This window comes from Lemur catta, chromosome 2, assembly GCF_020740605.2.
Source record: "Lemur catta isolate mLemCat1 chromosome 2, mLemCat1.pri, whole genome shotgun sequence".
Taxonomy (NCBI): Eukaryota; Metazoa; Chordata; class Mammalia; order Primates; family Lemuridae; genus Lemur; species Lemur catta.
The window spans coordinates 70,418,809-70,443,501 of NC_059129.1; the positions used below are offsets into that span (position 1 = coordinate 70,418,809).

Here is a 24,693-nt window from a genome sequence, read left to right on the forward strand (position 1 = left end):
AGGAGTCTAATTGTCCACAGAATTTTATACAAGGCAAAGAATGGTTAAGGCAGAGGAAGATAAAAAGGAATTGGCATATATTGGGTCTTACTGGATATAAGGAGTGAAATAACTGCTTCTGACTTAATCCTCATGGAAGGCTATTGATTTTTTACAAATGGTCGAACTGAATAGCAATTAAATACCTTGCCAATGTTCACAAAGTAAATGGAAAACTAGGTCTAGTTGACTCCGAGGTTTATCATATTAACCCCTCTTCCTCCTATTAAGCCCTCAGTAAACTTCATTTATTTAAAAAATATGGATAGCTATTGTAACAAACCCACTATGTGCTGAGATCCTAGCACACAGCAGTAATTAGGGAAAATGCCTCTCCTTTTAAACAGGATGATGTAATATAGAGAAACAGAGACTTGGATCTCTTTAGATAGGGTGGTTAGGACAGACCGAGCTAAGGAAAAAACAACTTAGCAGAGATGTAAGGATGACGATGAGGAAAGAATGTTCTAGTTAGAGACGAAAAGTCCTGTGGTAAAAACAAAAAAGATCTGTGCATCTTGATCATGGTTAGCAAACAAGACAGCCAAGTATATGATTGCGGAGACAGACTGAAGCCAAACCACGGAGAGCTTTGTAGACCATGGTACAAGATTTGGATTTTATTCTACGAGCGCTGGACAGCCATTGATGTCAAGTAAGGGAAAAACAGGATCTGCTTTATATTTTAAAAAGATAACTGGTTTCTGAGAACAGAAGGAGACTAGAATAGAATAAAGAAGTCCAGTCAGAATGCTCTTGAATTAGTTCAGGTGAGAGATTCTGGTGGCTTCTAGAAGGATATAGAGTAGAGATAGAAGTGCAGGTGTATCAAGACACTTTCCATAAATAATACCTAGAGGATGTGTCGATGAGTGGGTTGTAGGTGGTGAGAAAATTCAGAAGTAAAGGATGGTGACCCCCCTACACCAGTTTTTGATTTGAATGTCTAAGTACATGTCAATACCTTTTAGTAAGATGAGGGAGTCTAGGGAAAAAAGTACTTTGGTGGTGGAAAATGAAAAATCTGATCAATAAACATTTGTTGCATTAAAGAACAATGAGATTGGTCATGCAAGTAATTTTGCTTATACAATTAAATACCATATTTCCTTGTGTGACTATTCATTTATGAATTGCTCATGGCTGCTTCCACATCATAACAGCAGAGTCAGGTAGCTCCAGCAGAGGTCTGATGGCCCACAAAGCTGAAAATATTTCCTTTATGGCCCTTTATAGAAAAAGTTTGCCAACCCTTGCTACAGAGTGTGGTTTAAACTTAATTTTAGAGTGTAGATTTCATTTTTTTAAACCAATGGCTCCTTTTCATTCTACATAATCTTTATAAAGCCTTTAGACTTTTTTTTTTTTTAAGCCATCCTCTCATTACTAAACTATGCCTTTTTCAGAAAAGGGATAGTTTGTTTACTATTGTGGTTTTCTCTTTTCTCTTTTCCCTCCCCCTCCCCTTCACACTTTATTTTGGGTGTCTTTTCCTGTTTATTTCTCTTTATCCTCAGAAGTGAGTCTTGCATAAGTTACAGTTCTGAGATGTTTCTGTCATTTTCCCAATATGTACAGAGCTCCCACCTCACTTCCTTCAGGTGTGTGCACAAATGGCAGCTTACCAAAGAAGCTTTCCATGTTCAGTGTGTCTTCCCAACCTTAACCCATCATTCTCTCGCCTATCATTTATCATGACTGATGTCCTACCTAGTTTTTTTTATTTGTTCCTTGTCTGTCTCTTCCCAAATACTCTGCCAGTCCCATGAGAGCAGAGACTTTTCTGCTTTGTTCATATGTGTATTTCTAGTGCCCAGAACTGTGTCTGGTATGTAATGGGTACTCAGTATTTGTTGAATGAATGAATGTATCCATTATACTCTCTCTTTAGGAAAACTTAACCCATGTCCACATTATTAAATATTACTTCTAATAAAAAGACATTCAATTTGCATCTCCATGTTCTAAATTTGATTTCTCTTCAGATCCAGACGTTTTAGCCTACAGTATCATTTTCAGTCTTTTCTCCCAACTAAACACTCTGTCCTATAAATAAACATTACTATTTCTCTAGGACATCTTAAGCTTCCTTGTCTCATGCCTTTGTTCATGCCATTCCTTCTGCTCAGAATATCCTTCTCTTTCTTTTCACCATTCTGACACTTCAGAACATTTCACACCTTGGTCCAGACTCTGAGTCTACCCGGGATGTTACCTCTTCCTTACTTGTACTTGTCTGTCAAACCACAGCGTGGACAGTACTGAGACAGAGAGGGCTTCCTAGGCCAACTAACTGCGCTCAGCGTTTTCAGTCATTTCCTTTATGATGGGACCTATCACCATCTGAAATTATCTGAACTGTTTATTCACTTAACAATTTGGTGTATTCCCTACTAGACCATGAGCTCTTTGAGGGCAAAGACTTTGTGTATCCTGTTCACTTGTTAAATTCTCAGTGGTAGGATAGTCCTTGGAACACTCTGGGGGCTCCATAGAGATTTGCTGGATAAATAAATTTACAGAATGAACTCTTCAGTCTGCAATGATCTCTTTTCTCTTGTCAAATTATAGCACTTCCCATTGTTACTGCTCTTCTGGGAATGGATGATTCACTGCCTTGGGAAGCCCTTGAATTGTTGCCCCCAGTTGTTGTTTTCTGCCTGCCTTGGTGCCTGACTTCTCATGGATTCCTGAATTATTTCTCTAATAAGGTTTAAGCACCCCTGAATTTCAAAAACAATATCATAAACACACACAAACATGGAAAGAATGAGTTGATAATGCTCTATACACAAAAGCTCTCCTTGTCTTATACTTGTGGTTAGTTATCGCTTAATTTTCTTTCCTCTGCAGGAGTGCTTTTTTTTTTTTTTTTTTGAACCTTACTGGTTGAGGAAAAAGGGGGATTTATTTTCTAAAGAAGTTTGTATATGATTTATCTTTACTTTTCAGGTACACACAGAAAAATGATTTCCCCTATTACATTTTATTTTGTGTTCACGTTAGAATTCAAATACGAACGACTTGTGTAGAGAAGATGATCATTTATAAGTATCTGTTTCTAAAAGACCACAAACATATTCTTTTTGAAAAATGAAAGAAAACTGGTATAATCAACTTAAATCTTCCCCATTATAGTCTGTGTAACACAGAAAGAATAAGGTAGTCAAAAAAAATGCGGACTAGATAATACAATAAATGATGTAACTATGAAATTATATTTCTTTCTAAAGAAAAATTGTCATCTTCAAATAGCCTCTTTTAAGTACAATAGGCTCTCCTTTCCCTAGGTTTTGCTTTGCAAAGTTTCAGTTATAGGCAGTCACCCATGGTCCACAAATACTAAGCAGAAAATTCCAGAAATAAACAGTTCATATGTTTTAAATTGCATGCCATTCTGAGTAGCAGGATGAAATCTCACAACACTCTACTCCATTCTGCACTAAGTGTGAATCATCCCATCCCTTTGTCCAGTGTATCCACACTGTCTCTGCTGCCCAGCCATTAGTCACTTAGTAACCAGCACATTTATCAGATCTACCATTGAGGTATTGCAGTGCTTGTGTTCAGGTACCCCTTATTTTATTTAAGAAAGCCCCAAAGTACCAGAGCAGTGATGCTGGCAATTCAGATATGCCAGAGAGAAGCCATAAAGTGCTTCCTTTAAGTAAAAAGGTGAAAATTCTTGACTTAATAAGAAAAGAAAAAAATAATTGTATACTGTGATTGCTAAGATCTCTAGTAAGAATGAATCTTTTATCTGTGAAGCTGTGAAGAAGGAAAAAGAAATTTGTGCACAGTATATATTTGGTTTGGTTATATCCGTGGTTTCAGGCATACATCAGGTGTCTTGCAACCTATGCCCTGCAGCTACTGGGGGGGACTATATGTTCAGGACACAGGCAGGCAAATTCTTTCACTAAAGGGCCAGATAGGAAATTACCTTAGGATTTGTGGCCTGCATAGTCTCCATTGAACTACTCAACTCTGCCATTATAACATGTAAACAGATGGGAATATTACTGTGAAGGTAAATAACAGACAGAGAGAGAGGCTGTCTGAAAGAAAATGGTGTTCATTCGGGAGTGTGAATTGCAATGTGAATATGCATGCCATAATGAACTATGTGTGTATTCAGAAAAGGAAAGGAAGACAAAGGTTTTTAAAGGGAAATTGAGGAGGATTACTTCATTTTTGGAGATAATTATCCTGGACTACAAGGATCAGTAACAAGGGTGGTGCCCATCTGAAGTTGGACAGACAGTTACTGGGCAGACATCGTTGCAAAAGTATATTTTTGTGTAAGGTCGTGATGACCTCTCTGCAAGGTTGTAGTTTTTGCAGAGTCTTTTGGGATAGTTTCTGTTATCAGGCATTTATGCATGAAAACCCTCTCTTCATGGCCGTCCCCTGATCTATTTGTCAGTTTTTTGTTTTTTTTGTTTTTTGACACAAGTGACTCCATTTTGATTCTGACAACTTTTACAATATGTAAATGGGTGGGTGTGACTGTGTTCCAATAAAACTTAATTTTAGCTTTCAAGCCATACAAAAATAAGAACGGGACAGATTTGCCCTGAAGGTTGTGGTTTGCCAACTCTTGGTTGAGACAATTCATCTTGAACATGAGTCACGTGTATGGCTTTGGATAAAAAACAGAATTTGAACCTGATGACTCACAAGTGTTTTTGCCATTTTGATGCCAGAAAAGAATATGCAAAATGGTTAATTATTTAATGTTTCAATATGTATAATACATCATTAGAAACTAGTAAGTTGAAAAAATAACCTTTAAAATGCCACATGGGTACTTTCTTGACTGCCCTTTTAGTTTTGAATATCAGAGAATACTGCTCTTTCTCTAAAAAAAAAAAAAAAATATTATAAACTCCTAAAGGGATGATTGTGTTTCTCATCTGAATCTGTGTGTGAGGACGCTGCTGGGATTTGGGGACCTTAAACGGTGTAAGGGTGAGGGTGGAGATGGGGCTGATGGAGCTCTCTCTCAGAGCACCGTGGGCCTTGCGGAGGCCCCTGCCTAGCTGCTTTATCTCCAGGGAATGATGGCTACATGTTACTCTCCTGCAGTCCTCTTCTTTCTCTGTGGCTCCCAACATTTCAATCCCAGCCTTTTGGGAAAGAAGACAGAATAGACGAGGGCAGCAAGTATAGAGAAGAACAACTAAAAATCTGTCTGTATAAATATCTGAATGTTTCCTATAGACCACTGCTGCAAAATCCTAAACCATGAGTTTTAATAGACATGTTAGAACATAAAGATTGTGCCAGGCAAATTAAACTGGGTATATGTCTATATCCCCTTTTGATAACCACCATTCTTCAGCGGTATCTAGTTTTGATCTCCTGACAGACATGTGGGTGTTTTATTTCCTCAAATAAAATCATTACTTCTGTAAATCAAACCACCACACTGTGCAAAGTCATAGACTTCTGAGTAGGTATACTGGGATTCAAGTCATGTTCCCACTTACGACCTTGGAGAAGTAGCTTAAACAGAAATTGCTCCCTCATTTGTATAATGAGCATCCTGATAATAATGATAAGGATATTGATAATAAAAATACCTCATGGGGATGTTTTGAATATTAAATAAGATATCATGTGTAAAGCATCTGACCAAGTGCTGTGATAAGAGCAGTGCCTAGCACAGAGGAGGCATTTGATAAATACTTGTTGAATTAATTAAGGAATAAATGAAGAGTATCAAGGTCATACAAGTTTTCATTAAATGTCAGCAATCCTTTTCTTTTTCCCAAGGGGCCTCAATATTTTATGAGGGACTCAGCCAGCATTGCTATATAAATATAAAAATCATGGGTTTTTTTTTTTTAAATGTTAAATGCCACAGGGGTCATACTACATGCAGGCTTGACTCAGTCCCTATCTGTTTGTTATGGATACACTGGCAAAACTAATAGGTGCTTTCTGACACACTGAGGCGATAGTGCATCATTCTCCCCAACCCCATATTTTTCTTACAGAATTTCAAAACTGTGCAAGTGACCATCTATTAATATTGAGCGATGTTTTCCACAAGCAATTCCATTTTTATAACTGGGCAATTTTCTAATATTGATGAATCAAGACTCAGTTTGTAAGTTGTTCCTTCTGAATCAACATGAAAAATGATGCAAACTTCAACTATATTAGAAACATCAATATAAGGAAACAATGAAAAGGGCAGATTTTAGGGCAGCCCTCAAACTTCTGTATCCCCTTACAGGGTTGTTTATGGTTATCAGGTGCCATTGCCTGGGTGTTTCCTCTAATCATTTACATCACATCGAGTGCTAAAAAACTTGAGTTATGGCATTAAACACTTAGGTCAATGCTTAAAAGTAGTGTTTTTGAAGTGCCCTTTGCATCTGTGGTCTTAGCTGCAATGGAAATACTGAATTTATCATTCATGATGCAGTGATTCTCTTACTCTATTGAGGCAATATATTTTTAACCTAGCTAACCTTATGTACTCGAATAACCAGAGAAAGCAGGCCCTTCCCTCTGGCAGAATTTATCAGGAGGGAAGGAAAGAAGAAAGGGAAGGAGGAAGCAAGGGAGGAAGAAAAGAAGAGAGGAAGGAAAAAGATAAAGGAAAAAGAAACAAGGCTGAGTAAAAAGATACCTTTATTCAACTCCCTAAGTGGTACATTTAAGTACTAAAAGATGAGCTCTATTTATTTTAAGTGTGGTTCCTGCCTTTGGTTATGTGAATATATTCAACATAAAGTTTTGAATACATAATCTCATGCCTAGGGTCACTGAGGGACAACAAAAAAATAACTTTTGCTACGAAAGTTGAATACTTTATCATATAATATGAACATATAGTGGGGGTAGTTCTCTTGGATTTGACTATGGGAAAACCAGCTCCAATAATAATAGGCAACATTTACATAGGACCATCCAAGCTCCAGACACTGTTACAGATGCACTACTCTCAGCTCTTGTCAGTAACTTATTTACTCCTACAGCAGCCGAATGAGGTAGACAGTATTGTTATTCTCATGTTACAGAAGACAATTGAGGCACAGAGAAGCTAGGCAATTTGCTCAAAGCCACATAACTTAAAAGATGCACATGGAATTTATCTTTCAAACTGAGACTTTTGAGACTTATAGGGGATGCTTTTAATAATTACACGTAACAGCAAAGGTAAACCGTAACCTACCTGTGACAACTAGGTTGTATGGTTACCCTGAAAAATCAGAGACGAATCCAGGGTCCAGATCCAAAGTCCACATGCAAGCCACTCCAGTGACTACTGTTCTCTGTTGGCCTTTGTCCATTTTGCTAATCTCTGCAGGCCTCATCCAGACACTCCTGCTCTCTTGCTGCTAGCCTTTTCCTTGCATATGCCTTCTATTCCTTCCAAAATGTAATCAATGTATCAGATTAACTGCCTCCAATTTTTATGTGGACCACTCACAATACAAGGATGAATAAGACAGAATCCTCATGCTCCAGGACCTAAGTAAGGGCAAAGGGCTAAAACATCCTAATTTCCCTCAAGAACAAGGTTAGAAGCATTATTCTGCATTGTTTAATGAAAGAAGTGCTCAATGGTTACCAAGAAAAATGGCTCATGTGCTTCGAGACCCATCTGCAAAAATTCTCTTATGTTTTCTGATGAACAGAAATCTATACTGAACCTGAATCCTTTGAGAGCTTGGCCAATAAAAGACATGATGCTCTCAAAGGAATTGTATGCTGCCTATCCAAATTCAAAATGAAAGTATTAAAATTGCAAAATGGAAGTGCAGCTGGTTTTGCCCCCAGGTTTATCAGTGATGAGTCACCTATTTTTATTGCATAAGAAATCAAATGTAATGTTGTAATGAAAACATGATACAGCGAATTTAGGATAACTCTTGGAGTGTTCAAGATGTGCCTGTTTGTTCAGGGATACTGAGTCTTTTGAGATTTATTTTAAGCACTTTAATCTTCTGTAAGAAAGGCTTTTTTTTTTTGAGGAAAGTTGCTCCATTGTCTAAACACTCACAATGACTGGCTTTAATTCAGCAGTTATTACAGAAGCAGGGTATGTAGATTGTGTACTTTTATGTCCCTTTGTCAGCATGAGGCAGATATTTTCTTAGATGTAGTTTAAGGCATTAATTTTTAAAGCTGACCTCTTTGGTATTCACTTAAAATATGAGCTTCCCATTTCCCTAAAGACTTTAACTGTATCTAAATTTTACCTAGGGATTTTGAACATTTAAACTCAGTGAAGAAGGAAAGGGATTGAGGACTGGATTGATCCAAGTGTCTGGAACAGGGACTGAAAGAAGGAAGCAAAAGCCACCTTTAAATTTCATTTGCTATAAGGAAATAGATTTTCTGATTGATTTCTTAGGGGTCATGGAGAACCACAATGTTGTCTTAGATATCTGCCTAGCTAGGTTCAAGGTAAATATATATCATTTTAAATGTTTCATATTTTAAAGAACATGTACATTGGTAACTTGAAGAGTAGCATTTGAATCCTATCAGTCTATTAAATCTTTTTCATAATGGATTTATTGAAAGTATAATCTTGCTTTAAGAACCACATTGCTAAGAGAGTAGATTTTAAGTGTTCTCATCACACACAAAACAATGAAAAGCATATGAGGTAATGTGTATGCTAATTAGCTCAATTTAGCCATTCCAGAATGTATGCATATTTCAAAACAACATGCTGTATGTGATAAATATATTCAATTTTGATTCTCTAATTAAAAATAAATTAAAAATAAAATAACTCAAGAAACAAAGACATATTCCAGTAACTTAGTTACCATCTAGGCAAAAATCTCAAACCACTTGAAACTTATATATACTTATAATATTTAAAAAAAAAACAACAAGACATTCCTAGTATAATTAATGAATAAATATTTTTGTGCACTACCCATGCTAGAGACTATTACAATTTAAAGAACCTGTTGCACAAATTAGCGCTCCTAATTGATTTTTACATTTCTTTAATCTAGACTATGTTCAAAAGTACAATCTATTACATATAGTCATAATTTAACAGCTAATGTACCTCTAGGTGAAGAATTAATGTCCTTCATAAAGTGAGATACATGAATGTATAACTATATCAATTTATAGATTTATGAGTATGGTATTAGGCTAGCATTTATTAAGGATAAAGTAATATATAGTTGATATGGAATATACTTCCTACATTTGTTATTTCTTTTTGTTTGTTTGTTTTCTCTTCCACGTGTATTGAAACATAAAAATTATTAGACCTCAGAGTCCAATAATTTCTCTTGTTTATTTTCCTTTATATTAATAGTAGAAACCATTTGTATTACAGTCAGAAAACTTTATTTCTTTTCATCAGTTTTTAGAGCAGAGAGGTGAAATAAATTTCTCTAAACCTCAAGACAACCAAAATTAGAGTCAAAGAATTTGCAAGTAGAAGTATTTAGTTTTGCATGTTGAATAAAGCTTAGGGGACTCAAGAAAGAATGTGCTGCTAATGTGCTTACCTGTCCATCTGTATACAGCAGGGACTTGGACCCTTTAGCAGGTATGGACTGGGTTGTATATGAGTAGCAAAAAGGATATTGTTTTAAAATGTAAATAAACTAGAGTAGAGCTGTTATCCAAAAACAGCGTTTAGCATTCATAACTAATTTATATGTTACCCAATATCTTCTCTCCTTCAACATTTAGTTACAAAATACATTTTTAAGCTTAGTATGTCAAATTACAAGCCAAATGAAATTCCATCCTATGCTGATAATGGATTGTATAATAGCCTGAAAGAGCTTTAATAAAGTACAGTTTCACTAATGTGATGCAATAATATATAACCAATTTAATGTGAAACGAAGCTAGTGGTGCAGTAATATATTTATACAACTAATATTATTAAATTCTTAATTTTCATCCTCTCAATTTAAATTACAAATTCCTTCAAATGAAATCTTACGAGGAGCCTAATGGGTTTTTTTTACTTTAGCTTTTCCGTTGTGATAGCTTTTACAGTTTCCCCGTCATCTTTCCATTTAAATCCTCCAAGGGACACTTGAAGCTTTAATGTAGTACAAGCATGGACCTACGTAAAAGTTTTACAAATTACACTTCATAATTGAAAATGTATATAATATGTAAGTGCATAAGTATTTATCATAGTTTTATTATACATATATAATAAAATTTTATACAAATGTATATATAACTACTGCATAGAATAAAAATTTATTCAGACATTACTAAACATATCATTCATGATTTTTTCAGATATATTATAATACTTATTGCTAATAAAGATACAATTCTCCATTAATGTATATACTTTCACTACTTTTTAATTTTAATTTTAAGGGAAAGTCTTAAGTATTGTTTGTTATTATTAATCTATTTGATGAATATATATCTGCATATTATTTGGTTCTGTAATTATGACATTATTGGAACTTTACTGTTTAGATTCTGACAGTTCTGTCTCCCAGAGCAATATGGCTTTGTTCTCCATCTTCAGAGTAGCCCATCTAATCTATGAAAAATTTGTTCTGATGAAAATGCAGAAAATTTGTTCTCAACACAAAATTCAGATTTAAATGCAAACGTCGGTCTATTGGTCAAGTGTGTTAACTAAAATATTGAACAAAAATACAATATGAACTTCTAACACTTGGGATGGAGACCTACCATGAACAACCAGTATAGAAGTACCTGTTGATACTCTCAGAATATCCACTCCATCATTGACCATCATTGTATGATTCCTGCTGAAAGCAACAAAAACCTAGATGGATAAGTGAAAGAATCTGCAACCTTAGTGAAAAATATTGTATAAAAATGAAAAATAGTTTAGTTTGTTGCTCTGATAAATATAATTTTGACTTGAAATTTTATTTTGTATATACTGCAAGGTTTATTTTGATCAATTTCGATTACACTAAAAAGTAATGAAAGATTACTTGACATTATTATTTCTCTTTTTAAATAGTGGCTAGCATTCAGAAACTTCCTGCAGCCTCTGTTCTAACAGACATCAACTTCCCAATGAAAGGACGGAAGGGAATGGTTGACTGGGCGAGAAACTCAGAAGATAGGGTAGTCATTCCAAAAAGCATTTTCACTCCTGTGTCATCAAAAGGTAAATATGTGAAATAATTTGAGCTCAAACAAAACATTTGTGACAAAGACATCTAATGAGACACTAAGTATAAATCTTCATACATTAAAACAATTTGAAAATAGTAATGATGATTCTAAACTAATTTTGTAAATATAGACAACTTACACTTGGTTTCCAAATCTCTGAATGTACTGGAAAAAAAGTATCTATTAAAATGGAAAATAAAAAAAGTTCAAATTTTTGACCTGAGCTTGACATGGTCAATTTTCAACGTTGATGGTCTTTCCCCAGTGTAAAGCATGTGGCCAAATACTTTAACTTAGGTATTGAAATGTGTTGCATTTTCTATGCAAGGTCACTTTTATTTCTGCCTCACAGAAAAATGTGCTTTGGTTTGAAGGTATTATTTTGGCATCAAAAAACAAATTTAAGGAAAAATTAAGTTTTAAGAACATCTTCAATGGGCTCTAAAACTAATGGCTGTTTTCAAAAGTGATGTTGTGGTCTTAATTCTCTCACTTTGGAGACTTTGACCTTAAAAGGTAATGCTCTAAAAGAGAATTAGCTTTCTTTCCCCATATCACTGGGAATATACACTTTTTAATAGAAACTAAATCAGCTTCTTGTCTTAGCCTGCTAAAGGAAAATTACTTCATGACGCAAAACCACCAAAAACACGTGTTAACGTGCAGGGTGTGTGGGATGGCACGCATGGTTAGGAATGCATTTCTTCTACCCAGCTTCTCCTTTGCATCAAGTACTGGAGTCCCCTTGTAACTAACAGTTAAAAGTTTTATAAGATATAGTTTTTTTCTTGCTGTTTTGCTAATATTTTTAATTTTATTCTTTCTAGAATTAGATGAATCATCTGTATTTGTTCTTGGAGCAGTCCTATACAAAAACTTAGATCTAATTTTGCCCACTTTGAGGTAAGCTGCAAAGCAATAAGCTGTTGTAATCTTTGTAAATTATTCCAAAATGTGATTATAGCTCATTCTATGGAAATAGTCAAACAAGCTTTGATAATACAAAGGGCTTTTTCTTAAATGAAGTAGAAAATACCAATTTGATGAACAGGTTATTAGCATATTATGCACGTAAAAACAACTAGAAAAGACAATTTTCGTGTCTGATTATAGCCCTGCAATTCTGTTGTAACTAATCGTGACTTGCCTTCAACTGAAAAAAAAAGAAAGGAAGAAAAATCTCAAATCTACGTAGCAGAATGGGTCATTGTAAAATTAATCTGTTTTCTCTCTTTATTTGTAGTTAATGGTAGTGTTCATCAACATTATATAAAATTAAAGGAGTGTCATCATGGCTGAGAGGACATGGTTTTCTTCTTTATTTGCACAAGATCTCAATTTGCTTTCAAATAAATTTTCAATTACAACTATGCTAAGAAAAAGGGCTGTTCATTTTTGGCAGAAGAGCATTGATGTCTTTCCTCTCAGACATTAACAAAATTATAAATAGTAATTCTACCAACATTCATTCATTTGTCCTACTGTCTTATCTCCTTTAACAAATCTCACAGAAAACATTGTTCACATCTCTTAGATTATGTTGTTACCCCTGGCAATTACCTGTTTCCTCTACATCACTTCATTTTGGAGGATTGAGACAAAGTTACATTTTAGTTAAACACAGTCACAGTTAAACTGAGCTCTTTCTCACACCCTCATAAATAAAGCTTTGAGTTTTTAGGGAGGATAGAATATGAAGGATGTGAACAGTTATACCAAGGGCACAACAAATAGTTTAACAAATAAAAACAATTAAAGTTCAGTCCAGCAGAAAAACATCTTCCAAGGAAGCAGCAGTAACTAGTCATGATTCCTTAGAGAAAATCTTTCTGTGTAGCACATTATATTAATATAGATGGTAAGTCATCCTGAGCCCCAATGGATGCAGTGTAGGTTCTCTTTCAACCATAGGAAGTTAAATTTTCTTTAACTCCCTTCTCTTTTGGATGAAATTTGGGCTTCCTGAATTGGGATAGATTTGCGTTTGGTTTTGCTAATAAAAAATTTTCAAAACTACTTATGCTTATTCTCAACTTTTCCACTGATTTTATTAAGACTTATTGGTATGTACAGTTACAGATAAAATTTATTCATAGTCACATTGCTTATATCTTTGCATATGATATTTATTTGAGAAGAGATGTGCTTCAGTTAAAAGTGCCCAGATAATCAAAGTTATGCACTTATTTCCACAGGGAGTCCATTTGTGTAAAGAATTTTTTTAAGAATTCTAGACTGGACACTAACTTAAGATCAGATGACCTGTGTTTTAATTTCAATTTAACATGACAAGAGTTTTATAAACTGGTCTAGTCACTTAACAATCTTCTGCCTTCAGTTCAACTTTAAAATAGAAACACATTCACTCTATTTACTTCTGAGGTATACAGTGAATGCAAATAAAATATTCAATATAAAATGCTTTTAGATTATTAATTAGTTTCCCTCCTAGATATCCAGCAAAGTTATATTATAGTTAATCTTGTTTTGTATAATGTCATAGAACTCACTCGCCTACAGAAATGAAGTAAAGATTTTCTAAGTTTTATAAATTTATGTAGTCAAGGTAAATGGAAATTTCCCAAGGAATATCACCCTTTGGTAAAAATAAAAAGAAGCATTTAATTAGTGTTACATCCTTCTAAAAAAATAATGGTAGAGGCAGTCGGTCACTTACAGCTTATGGATAGATTAATAGGTATATTATGACTGATTTAATGGATATAGCAGAGAACAGTCTGTAAGAGCAGCTCCCCGAATACCACTTGTGACACAAAAAGATTCAGATAGGCCATTGGGCAAGTCACTGACATTTTTATATGTAAACTGTGGGAATTAAACTTTAAAGTTTTTTTCCAACTTCAAAAATTCTACTTTTATTGTGGAGATTTCTACATATTCTTTTGACTGAAGTCCTTAGTAAGCTCTGTATTTTTAAATATTTGTACTTTATATCTATAAAGTAATTCAGTAAATGACTATAGGATAACTATATTTATATTTAGATTATTGACTAGAAATAATGACAATAAAATGCTCAGGATGAAATGGTTGTTTATGTACTCTTTGAAAGGTGAAAGAAATACTAGCATTTACTTCTCATTTTCTTTTATCTCATATAGTAATACAATGTAACCACTAAACACTCCCAAGCTTGTTTTTCTCCTTTTTGAAAAATTCTTCCAGAAAGTTTAGTGATAGCTGTACCAATTATAAATCTGCTAAATAAGAATGCACCTTTTAATGGACAAAGGTGACTCTTTCAGTCAGTCAGCAAACAGTTACTGACCAGCAATCCCGCTAATTGTACTGTATTAATTCTTTTAAATCTCCTCCACTGTCAAAACTCCCAGAACAGTCCTTAGTAAATAATAAAGGGTCAGGGAATTTTTGCTGTGATAATTGATTGTTCTATCTGATAGAATATCCTATATAAGCCATCTTTTTAAAAAAATAAGGTAGATAGAAGTTTAATGTTTACAGTAGGAAAACATTTTAGGAGCAAAGGAATAAAATACATATATTTTATTTCATTGTATAAGTTTGACTGTGTGAATTGAACCCAATGAGAAAGGAAATATCTTCTTATTCAACATGAAAAAGTGTACAAATTTGTTCTTTATGTTTAGTTGTTATTTATAAATTTTCATGAAATATTTTCCTTGGTGATTGTTTTACTAATTATCTGTTGAAATATTTGGAGCCAAGTTTCCCAAACACAGAATAATGTTAGGTTTACTGTTTTATATTTTGTGATAATCATTTTCATAATATCCCTTGTAAGGACTATAAAAGAGGACTTGATACAATGTTTTGAATAGATGTAATTTAGAGATTTTCCTTCACAGAAAGACATGAAAATTTTGCATGTTGATGCTCTTTTATTTAGCTGTCTTTTCTTCTCTCACCCTAATATATTAGTACATTCAACTACCCTTCAAGTTGCAATTTTTATTTTACTGTTTGACTGTCTTCTTTTTTAAAGTTACTTCTCTTTTAAGATTCAAATTGTTACTTCAACTGAAAGAAATGTGCTCCACTCAAGTCCAAACCAAATATGTGCTATTCTTAGCCTCCCACTTTTCTTTTTCTTCTGAATAATTTCTGACAGATAAAAAGTACAGAACCACAGTATATTAATGGTGCAGGTAACATTCAAGTTTAGTTTCATCCAGAACTTTCATTTTATACATGAGAGAAATGAGATTCTTATTGCTTAAGTGACCTGCCCAAGAATACATGTCTAGTAGGTAACAGTTCTAATTCAACTTGTCTCTTCTACTATATCCAACTGCCTCTACACTGCTAATATTGATACTTTTAAGCAGTACAACCCATGGAATTCTATGATAATGTGTGAATATGCATGTGTCTTTTGTAGGAAATCTTTTAGAGCCGGGAGAAGGTGGCCATGTGTGGGCAGTCTCAGGGAACGCTGGAGTTGGCCCCATGTTCCCAACCCAGGCTGTCAGTGCCAAGGCTTGAGTTTGTCACACACACACACACACACACACACACACACACACACACACACACACATGTACATACACACACACACACACAGCCCTCATGACCACTTATGTCCCTAGTAGACAAAGGCTGGCCAGCCCAGTCTATAGTATCCTCTGAGGGAGGTAAGACTGACACACGAACCCACTCACATCAAAAAATTTGCAAACATCTATAGCCTGGCAAGCTCATAAACTGCTGTGAGAAATTTAATTCACTTTTTTGGAGGACAATTTGGCAATACTAAGAGACCTTAAAGTGTACTGTCATTGATATAGCAATTGTACTTCTAAGAATTTATTTTAAGGGAATCATCTCTAAGGAGAAAGAAAAGTGTATCCAAGTATATACTCAAGCCAAGAAATCAAGAAATGGCTGTAAACAAGACATTCTCTAATTCATTTACTAAATGCAAGTTTCAGTTTTATAAGAAAATCACAATACTTCTGAGAATGTGAGCAGTGTTTAGATTTCCCGGTAAGACATATGAAAAATGCAGTCCTGTAAAAACATGCATTTTATGTAGCAATTCATATTAAAGACATCGTAAAGGATATAATTAAAATTGTACATAAATTCATCTGTAGTATTAAAATGCCATGAAAAATGCAGATGAATAAAAACTACAGTGTTCTTATAAGTCTATAGTGGTTAGAAAATTATTTTTTTAAGAAAGTAACAAATTTCAATAATGCAAAATCACATGAATTTCCTGTCAAGTGCACTAACATAATAAAGATAAATGATGCAGAAATTTTTTATGTATTTAGGAAGTGGAACTCATTTAAATTCCTAATATTATAAGAATTAAACACAAATGGGAAAAGAAATTGAACTACATAATATTGGAAATAATAGAAAAACGAAGACATAATCACTTTGACATTAATGTACTCTGAAGGCAATCAACCCGAAGGAGTCAGCTCTCCTTGCTTGTTAGCTTCAGGACCTAAACTTCGAACCTTGCTTCTTCATTCTTACTATGCAATAAAATATTGTAGTTTTGTGACATTCTGTATCCTTTTAGAATGCCCTATCATGAAAATATTAGCAATTTAAATTATCCATAGAGATAACAAATTGACATGACTAATAGTATAAAACATTGCAATGTTATATAGTCTGTGTATCATTTATAAAATCTGGGCTTAATTTGGCCACATCTTTTAAAAGTGAACTTAAATCCCTATCACTTAGCAGTTTTGTAATTCTAGGTTCTACATCTCTTAGCAAACCTAACTTGGTATTCTAACCAATTTCAAAGCTCTAAGTAAACTTTACCCTACTTTTTAGCAGTTGTCAGCTGATTTTAGTTTTTTTTTTCTTTTTCTTTTTTTTTTTATTGATACATAATAATTGTACATATTCATGGAGGACATGTTACATCTTGATACAAGCAAAGGTATTTAGCTTAAAGATTTTCATGAAGTTCTAAATTCCTGGAATATATGAAATCATCTATTTTATTTGGTTTTATTTAAGTTGAAGGGTTCATTTAAAACAATTAGGAAAGCTGTAATTTTTGAAGCTACATGAACTATAAATCTAAAAATGGAAAAAGACTACAGTGGTTTTAATAACTCTCATTGAACCATTAATATCTTTTTACTGTATTTTGCCTGGCTACATTTTAGGTGGCCTGTTAGTTCTCTATTATTTTGATAGTTTTCAGTGTATAAGTCTTTTGCCTCCTTGGTTAAGTTTACTCATAAATTGTTTTTCTCTTTTTAATACTATTTAAATGGGATTATTTTCTTAATTTCCTTTTTGGATTATTTGTTGTTCATGTATAGAAACACAATTGATTTCTACGTATTGATTTTCTGTATCTTGGAAGTGTGATGAATTTGTTTATTAGTTCTAAAAGGTTTTTGTGTGTGTGCATCTGAGTGTAATATTTAGAGTTTTCTACACATAACATCATGTCATCTAAGAACAGAGATCATTTTACTTCTTCCTTTCCAATTTGTGTTCCTTTTATTCCTTTTGCTTTCCTAATTGCTCTTTCGAGGACTTTCAGCACTAATTTGCATGGAACTAGCAAGAGAGGGCATTCTTGATCTTAGAGGAAAGGCTTTCAGTTTTTCACCATAAAGTACGATGTTAGCTGTGGGGTTTGCATAGATTGTCTTTGTTATGTTGAGGTAATTTCATTCTATTCCTAGTTGTGTGTGGAATATTTTTAGCATGAAAGGGTATTGAATTTTGTCAAATGTATCACTTGAGATGATCATGTAGTTTTTCTCCTTCATTCTGTTAATGTGATGTAGTCCATTGATTGACTCTCATACGTTCAATCACCCTTGCATTCCAGGACTAAATCCTGCTTGGTCATAGTTGCAATCTTTTCAGTGTGTTGCTAAATTCAGTTTTCTAGTATTTTCTTGAGGAGTTTTTTATCAATATTCTTTGCAGATATTGGTCCATTGTTTCTTTTTTTTTTTTTAGCATTTTTGTCTGATTTTGGTATCAGGATAATGGTGGCCTCATAAAATGAGTTTGGAAATGTTCTCTACTCTTCAATTTTTGGGAAGACTTTGAGAAGGATTTTTATTAATTCTTCTTTAAATGTATTGTAGAATCCTCTAGTGAAGTCTTCTGGTTTCCTGGGCTTTTTGTTATTTAGAGGTTTTTGATTAGATAGGTCTCATCGGAAATTTTCTTTCTTCATGATTCAGTCTGGATAGGTTGTATTTTTCTAAAATATTATCTATTTAGTTTAGGTTATCCTGTTTGTTGGCATATAATTAATTGTTCATGATAATCTCTTACAATCCTTTTTTTTATTTCTGTGACCTCAGTTATAACATCTCCTCCTGATTTTTGTTATTTGAATAGTTTCTTTATTTTTCTTGGTCTACCCAAGGGTTTTGTAGATTTTTTTTCCAAAAAACAAGTTCTTAGTTTTGTTAATTTTTCTATTTTCTTTTTTTTATTTCAGCTCTAACATTTATTATTTCCTACCTTCTGCTGACTTTGGGTTTGCTTTTGTTCTTTTTCTAGTTCTCTGAGGTATAAAGTTGGCTTCTTGGTTAGAGATCTTTCTTCTTTTTTAATGTAAATGTTTACTCCTATAGACTTCCCTCTTAGTACTGTTTTTATTGCATCTCATAAGTTATGGTATATTTCCATTTTCACTTGTCTCAAGATATTTTGTAATATTTCTTGTGATTTCTTTCTTGATCCACTGGTTGTTCAAGAGTATGTTCTTTAATTCCCACATATTTGTGAAATTGTTAGTTTTCCTTTTTGATTAATTCCTAGTTTCGTTCCATTGTAGTCAGAAAAGGTACTTGATATAATTTCATTCTTCTAAATTTGTTAAGATTTGCTTTGTGGCCTAAGATGTAATCTTTCCTCAAGAATGTTCATGTGCACTTCAGAAGAATATATATTCTCCTGTTTTATGGAGTGTTCTGTATATGTCTGTTAGATCCAATTGGTCTATAATATTTATGTTCACTGTTTTCTAATTTGTCTTCTGTCTAGTTGATCTATCCATTATTATAATGGGGCATTGAAATCTACTATTATTGTGTTACTGTTTATTTCTCCCTTTGATTTTGTCAATGTTTGCTTTATATGTTTGCGTGTTCTGCTGTTAGGTGCACATATATTTATAATTGTTATATCTTCCAGGTGAATTGATCATTTTGTCATTTTTTGTCTCTTTTGACAATTTTTGACTTAAGGTCTATTTTGTTTGATATAAGTATGGCCAACCTCACTCTCTTTTGGTTTTCATTTACATGAAATATTTTTTCCATCATTTCACTTTCAGCCTATGTATGCTCTTACATTCAAAATGAGTCTTTTGTAGACAGCTGGATTGCATTTTTTTTTTTTGAGACAGGGTCTCACTTTGTTGCCTAGGCTAGAGTGCCGTGGCGTCATCATAGCTCACAGCAACCTCAAACTCCTCAAAAGTGATCCTCCTCCTCAGCCTTCTGAGTAGCTGGGACTACAGTAGTCTACCACCATGTCCAGCTAATTTTTCTATTTTTTTGTAGAGATAGGGTCTTGCTCTTCCTTAGGCTGGTCTTGAACTCCTGACTTAAAGCAATCCTCCCACACCTAGGTATCCTAAGTGCTAGGATTACAGGTTATGAGCCACCACACCCAGCCTGGATTACATTTTTAATCACTTTTTTTTTTTTTACTCTCTTTAAGATACAACTCATGTGCCTTAAACATCTTAAGACTCTGCAAAAATTGTCAAGAATAAGTTGGATTTTCTTTGAATGATTAGCTCCACATATTTTTAAATGTTTTATATACCAACTAGCACAAATCTCAAGGACAGGAAAAAACTTTAATACTTTAGTCATGAAATACACTTGGCTGGAAGATCTGCTTTCCTAGCAGTGAATACAAAGTGCACCCAGCCAGGAAGCATTAGTAGATCACAAAGCTTGACGTGGCACATCAGGGGCCAGCTATTCACTTATGCAAATCAGAATAAATTGATGGAATAAATTAAAGATAATTTTGTACACTATACACTTTTTAGAAAGAGAGCCATTGCATAATGTAAATTTGCTCATTTTTCCTTCATTAAGCATTTTAAAACCATGATACTGACATTACATTTTAAATCAACTTAGCAAAAAGTTTGATATTTTGTTTAGTATTTGTTTATTCAACAAGACATTCAAACATGTTTTAAGTACTAAAATGTGCAAAAAATAATGCAAATGAGTGTATATAAATGATAGATACTAATCTTGCCCTCATTGAGCTTATTCTTTTGTGGAAGAAGATATGCACAGAATTGATGAACCCTGTAGGTGCATGTTACTATATTATGGCACAAGACCAAGGGGTTATTCACATAAATGAGATGAACACAGCCATATGCATAAATAAATTGGCATTGGCACATGCCCTTTTCTAAATGTTTTCTATTAATAAATGTGCTACAACACACACATTTACACACACACACCCACAAATACACACACAATGTAGCAAAGTCGTAATGCCAACTCTATCCCCCAAGGACTTTTTCCACCAAGACACCCAAATACCGAGTGAACCTGACACAGTGTAACACACCCTGCAGAAGACTTTGCTTCCCAGAGCCGGTGAACTTCATAAATAGCTTAACGATATCACAAACGCCTATATAGAATACCCACATCTAAGTTTTCCACTAGAGTATCCACTTATGCAATTTAAAAGTAATACAGATACCTGTCTAGTATAAAAATTACCTAAAATTAATTAAAATAAGAAGTCATTGGGCTTTATTAAAAACAGAAAATTAGGATTATAAACAGAACCAGAACAGATGGAATTTTAGTGAAACATCAATATTTTTTTTAAAGCAGCCAAACCAGAACTTAAACATATTCAGGCTAATCCGAAAAGGGATCTTACACTGTTTGTTCAGGACTGACTGACCTCTGGGGGAAATGTTTATAATTTTTCTGGTGGTGAAAAGTGGGCATTCCCCCAAACCTCAAGCCATGTACACTTTGCCACTCTCTGGAAGAACTGTCAGTTCTGCTGTTATGTTCAATCTCCCAGAATCATCTCTTACCTTTGTTAATTTCATCTATTCTCTGATCACTTTTACTCACAGAGAAATAAGGAAGAATAATTTGGCAAAAGGAATTTGGCATTTAGAGCTCAGTTTTATATCCTCCTTAATACACCTTAACTTCAATGGACTCATTTAGTATTAAATGAAACAAACAATAGTTGACTAGCTCACTCTGTTGCAGCCACCTCCCTCCTAAGAAAAACAAAATAGATTTATGCTTTGTTGTTTTTTCCTGTTTACTGTTAGGCTAAATAACATCGTGACTGTTTAAGAATTTGTTATTTGGCATTACTAAATACATGAGGAATGTGTTAAAAAATGTTATCCCACTCAAAATATACTTATAGTTTCTGTTACTAAATATAGTAAATTTTCCCAATTGTGAAATAGCTCAGCATTTTTTTTCTGGTGAAATCTTGGGCCAAGGACTATCTCATTAAAGAAAACATTATCACAAAGAATGCAAGGTTCAACATTGTTCTACCATATCAGAATTACATGACTTCAATGGTACAACCGCTTTAGAAAACAGCATGGCAATGAATTATAAAATTAAGCATGTGTTTATAACATGATCAAGCAATTCCACTCCCAGGTATTTACCCAAGACATGAAAATACATGTCCACACAGAAAGTGTATATGATAACTATTCATATGACCCAAATATGATGGGCTATTTTTCATATAGGCTAAAAAACAGAAGTAACCCAAAAGGTTGCTAACTTAATTGGTGAATAGATCCACAAATTGTGGTAACCATACTGTAGAACATTACTCAGCTTTAAAAGAAACAAAATAGATGAATCTGGAAAACATTATGCTAAGTGAATTGAGTCAAACACAAAAGTCTGTGTACTGTATGATTCTATTTAATTAAAATTTTAGAAAATCCAAAATTATAGTAACAGCATGTCCATGGTTGCCTGGGAACATGAGAGAGGAGGGGATTAAGTCCAAAGGACTGCAGGACACCATTTAGAGAGAGATTGGTTGTCTAACCTGATTGTGGTAGCACTTGCTTGGTAGTATACAAACATCAAAAGCATTAAGCTGTATACTTAAAATTGGTGAATTTTATTATCTGTCAATCCTGCCTTAAAAAACAAAAAAGAAGAAGAAAAACTAAATGATTTTGTCTTTGATACCTGATATGAATTCCCCAGAATAGTGCATGCCCTGTGGAAGAGTAGGTAGTTTATTTCAAATCAAAAACGAGAGATGAAGTCTATCTATCCATCTATCTATCTATCTATCTATCTATCTATCTATATCTATTTATACTCACACACACACACACACACACAGAGTATTTCTTCAAATAGTTAAAAGTATAATCAAATCTTTACATCTCTAAAAACTTGGTGATCTGCAGCATTTTACATATTGTGGATGAAAACCTGTATCTGCAAGAAAAAGTTGGTTCAGCTTTATATATTTACAGTATGGGTAATTTCTTGTAGGTTTTATATATGATTTTCTTTAAAATAACTTCTTTGTGACTGGACTGCACTTGGTAGGATATTTCAAAAGGCAAATGTTTCTTAGATTGAGAATAGTGAGGTAAGGCAGTGGCCTGAAATCTTTATTGCAGAAATAAAGGGTTGTCTATAATTAGCAACAGCATTTATTTATATTTAAACTTTACTTGATCTCATGTTATTCCACATTGCAATTATTTATTGTAATGTATTTTGGGATAGTCCAAAAAATGCCAAGACAGCACTTTGCTAGAAGAGTATTTGATCTCCTGGAGAGCAAATTATAATCATTCAAAGATTGCCTGAAAGTTTGAATTCACAATCCATCACTCCTTGTAGGTGAATCAGATTTAAGTAATCGAAAGCTTGTCAGTGCTGTTGCTTTTTCATCTTTTCTGCATCTAAAATGCTACAGTGGCTCCCCACCCACTGCAAAGTTTTCTAGTTGCACATAGAGCTTTGTTATAACAGTAGATTGACTACCTCTTTCCATGAATAACACTGCCATACCTATGTTTTTGCTTAGATGCGTTTACTTACCATCATCCCAAAATGTACTGAGCAGTAGAAATTTGTAGTTTTCATCAATCTTTTCTACTTTTAATCATAATTACTCTATTTCAGAAATTATACTGTCGTTAATTCCAAAATCATCGTGGTCACAATAAGGCCTGAACCCAAAACGACTGATTCGTTTCTGGAGATAGAACTAGCTCATTTGGCTAATGTAAGTACCATCCACTTGGCATTGAGTTGCTTATAGAATTACCTTTTAAAGAGAGTTAACTGTCATTCTTTTTACAGATAAGACCAGAACACATTCTTTCAACTTTTATAGTTGCAAATGAATTAAATTTGTTGTGAGCATATGTATTATATAGAAACAGCATGCCATATTATTCTATGCTTTTGTTTATGATAAAACTCTCTTTAATTTATCCAAGATAATAGTTAATAAATTGTTTGTCAATGCACATATCTTTACCAAGCTCTGTGCTAGACATTGGGGACGACTAAGTGAATAAGAGCCTATCTTGTGATAGGAAAGACTGAATTTAAGTAGCGTGCAACATTAGAAGTTATAAACAGGCCAAAAGGGAGTGATTAACTCAGAGGAAGGGGTGTGGGGTGACATTCAAAAGTACTAAGTCAAGGATCAGAAAAGGTTTCTTATAACTACCTGGATACTCCAGTGGTGTAAATCTAAATCTTCCATCCCAGAATGACAAGAAATGCTTCAGATCTTATTCAGTCCTATATACAAATTTATATCTACTTATCATTTACATTCATTTTAAATACTTAAATAATTGATGGGTAGGGGCAAGGAAGGTAATTCCTATCTTAGCCTTCCTTATTATACTTTTATACTTTCTGTATTAAAATAAGTCAATCTCTTGGAGGCCAAGGCGGGCGGATTGTTTGAGCTCAGGAGTTCGAGACCAGCCTGAGCAAGAGTGAGACCCCGCCTCTACTAAAAATAGAAAAGAAATTATACGGACAGCTGAAAACATATATATATATCTATAGAAAAAATTAGCCGGGCATGGTGGTACATGCCTGTAGTCTCAGCTACTCGGGAGGCTGAGGCAGGAGGATGGCTCGAGCCCAGCAGTTTGAGGTTGCTGTGAGCGAGGCTGATGCCACGGCACTCACTCTAGCCCAGGCAACAGAGTGAGACTCTGTCTCAAAAAAAAAAAAAAAAAAAAAAAGTCAATCTCATGCTTTACATGTACTTATTTTTTATTGTTTGTAAAGTTTCCATGAAGTTGACTTGTACATACAAAAAAAAAAAAAAAACCTGAAGCAAAAAGTGATTATGTCATTTTCCCAAGTTTATGTAGTTGGTAAATGATGTACATAACAGAATTTATACTCACATCCTTTCAGCTACAAAACTTGTGTATTTTCTGCTGTTGTTTAACTTCTGATTTCCCCAAGAAATCAGCCTTCATTTTATTGAAAAATTATACTCATCTTCCCTGTGAAC

At 33.9% G+C, this 24,693-nt stretch overlaps 1 protein-coding gene across 2 annotated transcripts in view; it reads left to right on the top strand.

Annotated features, from left to right (window-relative positions):
• Positions 1 to 24,693, top strand: part of ADGRB3 (adhesion G protein-coupled receptor B3) — a 673,565-nt gene that overhangs the window by 353,954 nt on the left and 294,918 nt on the right. For both annotated transcript variants that reach the window (XM_045543808.1, XM_045543807.1), the window contains 3 exons: positions 11,012 to 11,161; positions 11,997 to 12,072; positions 23,328 to 23,430. In XM_045543808.1, the coding sequence (XP_045399764.1) occupies positions 11,012 to 11,161; positions 11,997 to 12,072; positions 23,328 to 23,430 (329 nt within the window). The remainder of the gene's footprint in view (positions 1 to 11,011; positions 11,162 to 11,996; positions 12,073 to 23,327; positions 23,431 to 24,693) is intronic.